At 39.7% G+C, this 9,879-nt stretch overlaps 2 protein-coding genes across 2 annotated transcripts in view; both read left to right on the plus strand.

Annotated features, from left to right (window-relative positions):
* LOC109071171 (homeobox protein HMX3-A) overlaps positions 1–135 on the plus strand; it is a 1,654-nt gene extending 1,519 nt beyond the window's left edge. Inside the window, exon 2 of the mRNA XM_042768245.1 lies at positions 1–135. This exon is cut by the window's left edge and continues 970 nt beyond it. The gene's annotated coding sequence lies outside the window, so the exon portion shown is untranslated.
* A 3,041-nt stretch (positions 136–3,176) lies between these two features.
* On the plus strand, positions 3,177–6,632 carry LOC109073715 (mitotic checkpoint protein BUB3). Its single transcript, XM_042768141.1, has 8 exons — positions 3,177–3,322; positions 3,713–3,907; positions 3,988–4,057; positions 4,131–4,282; positions 4,353–4,511; positions 5,330–5,507; positions 5,936–6,152; positions 6,438–6,632. The coding sequence occupies exons 1-8, from the start codon at positions 3,287–3,289 to the stop codon at positions 6,445–6,447; spliced, it is 1,017 nt and encodes a 338-aa protein (XP_042624075.1). The 5' UTR covers positions 3,177–3,286; the 3' UTR covers positions 6,448–6,632.
* The last annotated feature ends 3,247 nt before the right edge of the window (positions 6,633–9,879 follow it).

Genomic DNA, 9,879 nt, shown 5'->3' on the forward strand with positions numbered 1-9,879 from the left:
TGACAAACACCTGAACATTTTAAATTATGAACCATGTTTGTGAAATAATCGGTCTGGGGTTTTAGAGGATTTTTATATGATCATGAATAAATGTTCATTATTGAATGTGTTTGTGATTCTGAAGATGTGACTTAATAAAGCGCTTCTATTGTAATTATCAGCTTCTCTTGTCATCATTATTTTTCTTTACTTTATTTTAATTAAATTTATATCTTTATAATAATATAGACAATAGAGAATAGAAATCATCATACAGTGTTTATATGAAAGCGCGGGTTTTACGCATTTGTTAATTGATATTATCACTGCTAAAATCATATAACCTAAATTAAAACATGTAGGCTAATAATCATTCTGTCAGAGAATTTCAGTCATTCACCGCGTTCAATAAAGGTATGTTGCTGGCGCCAAATAAACTCTTTAATGCTTGTGACGAGGAGAACGATATTAGTTTGATTCACTGCGCATTATAACACCGCTAATTATTGTTTGATTCTCTAAATTATTATTCTCACGCAATGTTTACCAATAACAGGTTACAGCGCGTGAAATAAATCAGCTGAATTAAAGTGGTATTTCTTAGTATTAATAGAACTTATAATTTCGCTGAAAATCGTGATTTTTCATTGTTAAAAATATTCTCTGTAAAAACATATTAAAATCTTAGCCTACATTTAACTACAAATGCGTAAGAACTCGCTGCATGTAGAATATCATGCATTTCGATATACAGCTAAAACAGTAAATAATCAGGGTTTTAGGTCTTAAACGGGATCATCTTACAGACTTCAGGAGGATTTATTTTATTATTATTATTATTTTATTTCAAGTATTAGTATTTTATTTCAGAAATACTTTTCTCTAAGCTCAAATTAATAACTAATATTCATGAAGCTCTACTTACTTTCCACACAAATTCTACATTTTGTCTCCCGGAGTTTATTACTGATTCTCGGGTTTGACGTGTATCTGTTACATCTTAAAGATATTCTCATGGTTAGTTTTTATATTCTCATGAATATTAGCTTCAGATGGAGTGATTAAAGCAGAGAGCGGAGAGGAGATGAAGATGACGAGGATGATGAAGATGAGGAAGATGAAGATGATGATGAGGATGAGGATGATGAAGATGAGGATGATGAAGATGATGAATATGATGATGAAGATGAGGATGATGAAGATGATGAAGAGGATGAGGATGATCCGCAGCAGGGCCGTGCAGAGACTCTTCGAGGGGCAGGTGATTAAAGAAAGGGGCTCCTGGATCAAGGCTTAAACAGGGCTGTGCTCTAAACATCAGCACTATACTGTGACGCATTTCTTGTTGATACTCGTATTGAAACGGATGCTTCTGTATTGATACAGCAGCAGTGACGCAGTTTTGAAAACCTCTTAATTACTCTGGAATTAGAAACTGAATTATATTATTGATATTATTAATAGTGGTTTTGCTATTATTATTGAGTTTGCGTATGGTGGTTTTGCTGTTGTAAGCGTAGCTGTTGTAGATAAAATAGTTCTCTCATATTTAAACTGAGCCCTAGATTTAAGACCACATAATTAAAATGGGACGCCCTCATTGGTGTGACATCATATAGGTGGGCGGGGCAGGCATCGAACAGGAAGTTGTCTGTGAAATGCAGGAACTGAGGACAATTACAAAAGCTTTTGCTAGTTTTCATAATGAGTTCCTAAAATTGTCATAGCTACTATAATATATAAACTTTTGATGGAAACATAAATATGATGTACTACTTCTACAAAATCAGTAAAAAATCTGCCAATATCATGTTTCTATTTTCAGAATTAGGTTGTTTTTATTTGGCCCTGTCTACCCAAACACAGCTGGACGAGTTTAGTTACAGAGCAGAACCAGAGCTGACCAGTGTGCTTTACAACAGAACAACTAAACCAGCAATAACACGACGAAGAATAAAAGAACTGAGAAATCTGGGAGGATGGGACAGAGCTTAAAGGCCTCGCTAATTAAGAAAATGACTGACCCTGTAAAATAAACATTCTGAATTAGAATCATTCTGAAAATAAAAGCATTCTAGATGCTTTATAGAGAACTTTTTTTTTCTTTTTTTTTTACTGGTTTTGTTGCAGTAATAAACAATATTCAGAATTCTGTTAAAAGTTTGTTAAAGGTACATATATATATTGGACCTGAAGCATTTTTTTTTTTTTTTTTTTATGTTTTCAAAAACTTGTGGACTTCGAGCTTTCTATTTCCTCAGTTGTATTGTGTGAATTGTGGATGGATTTATGAACTGAGAAATAAAGTTGAACAGAAATAAACATGGACTCTTGATGATGATGAACAGAACAGGAAATATTGCATATAAAATTATATCAAAGTATGAACTAACTTGTGCAATTCAGTAAATATTCTTACACTACCCTTAATCAGTGAAGAAATGTGCTCTCCCAATCACCAAAACATTACCAAAAAACAAAAATAAAAAACATTTGACAGAAGAGTGTAGGTCACACACCCTTTCATTATAATCTAGCATTGTTTCTGCCTCAGATGGGTGTCTAACAGCTTCATTATTACAGAAACGTATCATGTGCTGAGCTGATGTTTTTAATTTATGGTAAGAAATCTTAAAGAAGAAGGTTTACAAGCACATTACTGAGGTGAGGAATCCAGATCGAAAGGTGAAAGGTCATCATGTGGATCACTTTATTTTACGGCTAAGTTATTATTCGTTAATTTTACTAATAGTTTGATTGGGCAGTCCTTCACAAAAGGGAATTTAATTACAAAAAATAAAAATAAGAACTGGCTTGGCTAAAGGGGACTTTGTAATAATTGGAATAGAGCATAAACCTTTATTGGATTTAATTTAATATAACTAAAGAAGCCCAGAAGTACCAATACAATTACCCAAACGCCCCCTTAGTTTGTTATATCATGTAAATGATGACATAATTCCACATCATAGTATCACAATCAGACACAGAATGTGATTAAAGACGGTTATTAATGACTGACAGTGAATATCATCTCAGACAAATAGAACGCTGAAGAAAGGAAACTACAATTCCTCCTTTATTCTTAGAAATGTAGCACAGATATTTTAACTGCGACGGTCGCATTGAATAAATTAAAACAGAAATACACAACATCTCGCGATATTTTGTTGTTTCGTGTCCCCGCTTGTGCCCGGAAGTAAATCCTTGTGACCAATCATTGCTAAAGAACGTTAGAGGGAGTTTTGAAACGGACCAATGAGAGCAGAGCTCTGCTGTGAACGCGTCCAATCAGAGAAGAGCATCGATGAGCGGCAGAGCAGCAGCAGAGAAGAGCGGCGCGGTGAGATTTAACGGAATTTCTGCTTATTTTAATAAACTTTCATGTGAAATAAAACGATGAGCTGTGTTTCAGAGAGCTTATCACAGCAGAAGTTTGAGTTCCAGGTTTTAGCAGCGGCGCAGTGTGCGTCATTCAGATGTGTAACAGTTTAAATTCAGTCACAGTAGCGGTTTACTCGAGTGTTATCCCCGCGGCGCGGGTTTGTGTTCTCTGTGATCTGGAGTCTGTGTCTGTGGGGGGTTCGGCTGATTCTGGTCCAGCGGGTGAAGATGATCACCTGACCACAGTTTAACAAACCCACGTGACCCGAGGATTCAGCCCAGACACACACACCGCGCAGGAGCTGATGTGTGTGTGTGTGTGTGTGTGTGTGTGTGTGTGTGTGTTCAGATGACCGGAGCCAATGAGTTCAAGCTGACCCAGGGCCCGGAGGACAGCGTCTCGGCTGTGAAGTTCAGCCCGAGCTCGGCTCAGTTCCTGCTGGTGTCGTCCTGGGACTGTACGGTGCGGCTGTATGACGTCAGCAGCAACAGCATGAGGATGAAGTACCAGCATCTGGCGCCGGTGCTGGACTGTGCTTTCTATGTGAGGAGCGTCACAGAAACACTGCAGAGCCACACATTCACTCGCTGCTGTGTTTAACTCTGTGTGTGGTGCTGTTTCAGGATCCGGCTCACGCGTGGAGCGGCGGTCTGGACAGCCAGCTGAAGACGCACGATCTGAACACGGATCAGGGTGAGGCTAAACACCAGACGCTCGTGAGTTAACCATCACGCTGCTGTGTGACTGCATCTGTGCTCTCTCTCAGACACCATCGTGGGGACGCACGACGCTCCCATCCGCTGCGTGGAGTACTGTCCCGAGGTCAACGTGATGGTGACGGGCAGCTGGGACATGTCTGTGAGGCTCTGGGACCCCAGAACACCCTGCAACGCCGGGACCTTCACGCAGCCGGAGAAGGTGAGCAGACGTGAGGACGGAGCTCTGGTGTGACGGAGCGAGCGGCGTCTGATGTCTGACTGTGTTCCAGGTCTACACGCTGTCTGTGGCCGGAGACCGGCTGATCGTGGGCACGGCGGGCCGGCGCGTGCTCGTCTGGGACCTGAGGAACATGGGATACGTGCAGCAGAGGCGAGAGTCCAGCCTCAAATACCAGACGCGCTGCATACGAGCTTTCCCCAACAAACAGGTCAGACACACACAGACCAGTTTATGACATACAGCCAAGTATGGTGACCCATACTCAGAATTCATGCTCTGCATATAACCCATCCAAAGTACACACACACACACACACACCCGGAGCAGTGAACACACACACACACCGTGAACACACCGCATGCTGCGGTGCCCGGGGAGCAGTCTTTTCTCAAGTACACCTCACAAGTACACCTCATTACCCGAGACTCTAACCCAAAACCCTAACACACAAACTAACTAACAATAATCAAACTACATAACCACTAGGCCACGACTTCCCCTCAAATAGTTCCCATGGTTTGTTATAAATGATTTTCTTTATCGTGATGGATGAAAAGCGATCGTTTTATAGCAGTTAGTGAGCTAAACACAATAGAAAATAAGCATTTATCAGTACAATCTTCTGCATCACAGTTCACACGCTGTTTAAAACATCTGTTCTCTCTGTGAATCTCTGTTAAAGTGTAATTTATTTCTGTGATGTGCAGCTGTATTTTCAGCATCATTACTCCAGTCTTCAGTGTCACATGATCTTCAGAAATCATTCTAATATGATGATTTGATTGAATGTTATTATTGGTGCTCTGTTACTATAATAGTACTTATTGTTTTCAATATAAAAAAATATTAATATTTTGTAAAACTTTTTTCTAGATTCTTTGATGAATAGAAAGTTCAAAAGATTTTTTTTTAATGAATCTTTGTAAACGTCTTTACTGTCAGTTTTTATCAGTTTAATGCATCCTTGATGATGAGTGGTTGTTTGGACTGGCGTCGGTCATGTGGACGGGGTGTGTGTGTTTTCAGGGTTACGTGTTGAGCTCCATCGAGGGCAGAGTCGCCGTGGAGTATCTGGACCCCAGTCTGGAGGTGCAGAAGAAGAAATACGCCTTCAAGTGCCACAGACTGAAGGAGAACGGCATCGAGCAGGTCTATCCGGTCAACGCCATCTCCTTCCACAGCGTCCACAACACGTTTGCCACCGGTACCCATCCACACTCACCCACGCTCTTATTTACTGCCAGAATTACTCCAGTGTTTGCTTATTAGCAAACACTCAAAAACTTTCACTGAATACGAGAATATTTGTATTCACTGTATGCAGATTATGAACAGATGAAGTGTTCAGTAGCATATTAGTGTGAGTCTGGAGTTTGCCTGAGCAGAGATTGATGGGAAACCTGTTTGAAAACAGTCATTATTTTGAGGTGCAGAAACCACATTGAAAATTAGCACTTTGATAAATGTCTAAAATTCATCACAGGATCAATTAAAGTGAACCAGTGAACAGAGAAACAGTGAAGTTACAGAACGTAAAATTATAAGTGCAGTTTCTGTAACCCACAGACTCAGACTGAGAAATGACTTTCTGTGTGTGTGTGTGTGTGTGTGTGTGTGTGTGTGTGTGTGCAGGCGGTTCTGACGGCTTCGTGAACATTTGGGATCCGTTCCACAAGAAGCGTCTGTGTCAGTTCCACCGATACCCCACCAGCATCGCGTCTCTGGCGTTCAGTTCAGACGGCTCTCTGCTGGCCATCGCCTCCTCGTACATGCAGGAGCAGGGAGACGTGTCTCACCCCGCCGACGCCGTCTTCATCCGCCAGGTGACCGACGCAGAGACCAAGCCCAAGTGAGTCCCTCGTGTTAAATCACGTTTGCCGTCCTGCTGTTTGAGTGTTTCAGCTCTTCGTCAGCGCTGTGTGTTTGTGCAGTAATCTGATCAGAAAGAGCTTTAGCAGACGTTCAGAAACATCAGGAGACGCTCGCTGCTGTCAGAGAGCGCCTGTTAAATCTGTTCATCTCTGCATGTTTATTGATCAGGCTTCAGTGAGTTTGTTTTAAAGCCGTTTGATTGACAGGTGAGTGGGCGGTCCTTCACGCTCGTGATCTGATGTTTGTGTTCTTGTGTTCACAGATCCACGTGAAGCCGCTGGTGATCGCAGACCTCACGTTTACTCACCGAGAAACGTTCTGCTGCCACACAAAACACTCGTTTCCATCACGTCTGTCTCTTTATTCTGTCTCTGTCAACCGATACAATTCAGTTTTTCATTTGTGTGTGTATTTTTATGTGCTTAAGAACAATAAAATACCCCTTTTATACATTGAACATGAGTGTGATTTATCATGATCTTTCTCAGATCAGTTCTGTCTCTCATAGTAAATGAAGTTCAGTGACCTCGAGTCATTCGTGTCAGTGTTTTATGAAATGCAGATTTAATTCTTTAAATTGTGACTGTATGAATTCATTAAAAACAGAGACATGAAATCAATCAGATTCACAGACAGAAACACTTTTATTTGTTGATGAGTGAATGGTACTCACACACACACACACACTCAGAGACTGTGTAGAACATGCAATTATTGCATTAGAAAGCTTTGCTTCTGTCTAATGGCTTCGGCTGCTGCTTCAGTATCCTAAACATTATTTGTGTGTTTGTTAAATGATGTTACTAATTCCTCTAATGAACAGTAATGACTGCATCGCTCTCATTATGATGGCTTGAGCTTCATATGAAATGGCGTTGATTTTAGAGGTAATTACCCCTCATCTGCACTAAATTGCGCTGTTTCCTGTCATCATTGCGTTTGCTAAATTGGAAAATGGACTTCCTCGTCCGGCTGATGGAGGCTGTGGCGGAGGACCGCGTGACCTGCTGACCTCAGAGCGGCGCTCCAGAAAAGCGAGGGCACGTGTTTTCTGATTATTTGAGGAGGAAGAGGTTTGAGTTGCTGACAGACACCTGGTCTTCACACCTGAACTTCATCAATCAGCTGACAGGTGACGCTGACGTCACAGCAGGGGGAGGAGCGACACCCTCTTCCTCAGACTCATGTATTTTAACCCCATGGTTTCTGGTTGTGCCCCTGACTTTTGTTCCTTTTTGGAACATTTTTTTTTTTGTTTTCAATTTCCTCAACTTCCAACAACATTAATAACAATTCAACAAATTCACAACTCACTCATTTGTAATTCACTCATTCTAGTCATCAGGTTTATTATTTTTTTTATTTTTTATTTTTTTTTTGATGTGCAAAATTATGAAACGTGTCAAACTAGCAGTATGTATTAACATGTATCATCTGGATCATTTGAATTAGTTCTATATGTTTGTTTTGCCCTTTTTTTTCTTGTCATGTCTTCCTCAACAGTATATACTGTATTAGTTGAACTGGTCAATCATCTTTTTCTGGTAGTATTTTTTTTTTCATCCAATCAGATGCCAGAGATCAGAGCTGATTTACAGTACATCAGCAACAAGACTCAGATTAGGGTGAAAAAAAATAAAACTTTGACATTTATTTCCATTTTCATTTCTCAGGGCAAAAAGGATAATCAAAACTATTCAGCACAAAATTGTTTTCAAAAATATATATATTTTTTAAAAAATGGCCAAAAATATATTAGCTTAAATTGTTTCAAAATATATTTATGGAAATATATTTTTTGTACATTTTTGAAAATATAATTTTTTAAAAAGCATTTAAAATATATATGTATATTGCCCTCCATATATTCCAATCCGAGAAAATACATTCACGTCACATTTGAAGAAAAAACTTATTTGTCTTTAACATGCGTAAACATATAACATACTCATACTTGAAAAAAAAACACACTTTACAATACCAATAAAAAAAATCAAAAAATACCAAAACAATAACACAAACATAACAAAAGCAATATCAAACTATAAAAACACTAATACATTTCCATTTAGCCTAAATGTAAGCCTTTTTTTTATAAATGTTGATACATGAAGGTTGAAACTAAATATATTTTCTATTTCAAAAATATTTAATTGAGCTTCACTGTTTACAACATATATTTACCACATATTTAAAATATATTTTGGCCATATTTTGCCAAATGGGAAGGTTTGAACCCTTTATCAGTGTTTTTATAGCTTGTTTGGAAGCGCTACACACTGTAATAAACACATTTGTAAGGTGAGAGTGTCTCATATTGAAGGAGGATCAGGGATGAAGCTGGAGGCTCTTGTTATCTGCTGTTGACCAGTCTCTTCATGACCGCAGGCCTCTGGCTTACAGGTTCCTATAATTAGCGCTGAAGGTTCGTTTAACAGAACTAATAGCACATCGTTTGAGTGTTGAGTTCCTCTGTTCCTGCAGGCGAAGCTGAAACCAGGCCGCAGATATCAGTTACAGACCTGCCGCAGCCACTCGGACAAACAGACTTTAATTCCTGATTGTTTAACAAACACCTCCTCAGCCGCAGGTCACATATTACTGTGTTACTAATAACTAATAACTAGTCATGTCCTTCATCTCACTTTCTGAAACTTCTCATGTGCCGCACCTTTTAGAATCAGGAAACGATGAAAACTTTCAGGTCAAGATCTCACAGAAGCTTTCAGGACATCAGGAACAAACGTTTCACTGGCTTTGTGTGATCAGAAAGAGTTTGGTGTGATCTCATGCTTCTAGAGTAACATCTGAAGCCTTGAGGGTTTCTCACGACACACGAGCACGCCATTGACACGCACGACCCACATACATCAACAACACGCCTCACTTCCTCCAGACTGAACCTTTAAACTTAGATTCATCACTCAACAGCTGGTTCATGCTGCTTCATTCCAGCAGAGGACCTGATGTGAAACTGAGAAAGGGGTTCAGCATCCCTGAATCATTACCCAGAATGCACCTCCACTCAAACACATGCAAGCTGCTGGTTTGACAGTTGTGTTTTCAAACTGATTCACTAATAAAAAAAATTTTTTTATGCAATAGATGTTTTGAAATATAAAGAGATTGCTCAAACCACATCTACTATCAGTCGGCATGTGACCCGCACATCCCACTGTAAGATTTGGTGATGTGACCGTGAGGAACCCAAGCTTTTAGCAGCGTCTTGATCAATAATGACGCTGCAATGAAAGCCAAATGAATTCTGATGGGTTGTTATGGTCTTTTATGAACCCGTGAGTCTGTGAAAGAGCCGTTTGGCTCTCACGATTGGTCAAGTGCTTCCATGTCGTTTTGTCTCATTGATCCAAATACTGAGTTGTTTGACTAATGTGGCTGATTCTCATCCCTGCAGCTGCACATTCTGACGTGTTTAGACTGTGTTTAGACCCTGTAATGTTCATTTATTGACCATTGTGATGTTTAATATTCCCACAGGCCAATTCTGAAGTGTGAAGCAGGTCAGTGACTGATGAATCTGATGTTTTCTGCGCAAGTGATTTAAAGCCATTCACCACAATTCCAAAAAAACAATTCACAGCAAAATCCTGCAGTAATTTACATGCCAACTGATGATTGTGAAAGAATCACATCAACAGTGACAAAAATGAGATGAACACCCATCTGTTCAGATACTTTTAAAA

Source organism: Cyprinus carpio, chromosome A12 (assembly GCF_018340385.1).
Source record: "Cyprinus carpio isolate SPL01 chromosome A12, ASM1834038v1, whole genome shotgun sequence".
Taxonomy (NCBI): Eukaryota; Metazoa; Chordata; class Actinopteri; order Cypriniformes; family Cyprinidae; genus Cyprinus; species Cyprinus carpio.

Bases quoted from the DNA above. Each gene is read 5' to 3' on its own strand.
- LOC109073715 (XM_042768141.1), top strand. From the start codon at position 3,287: ATGAGCGGCAGAGCAGCAGCAGAGAAGAGCGGCGCG. The intron at 4,058-4,130 runs GTGAGGCTAAAC...GCTCTCTCTCAG, and splicing joins CGATCTGAACACGGATCAGG to ACACCATCGTGGGGACGCAC. The intron at 4,283-4,352 runs GTGAGCAGACGT...ACTGTGTTCCAG, and splicing joins CCTTCACGCAGCCGGAGAAG to GTCTACACGCTGTCTGTGGC.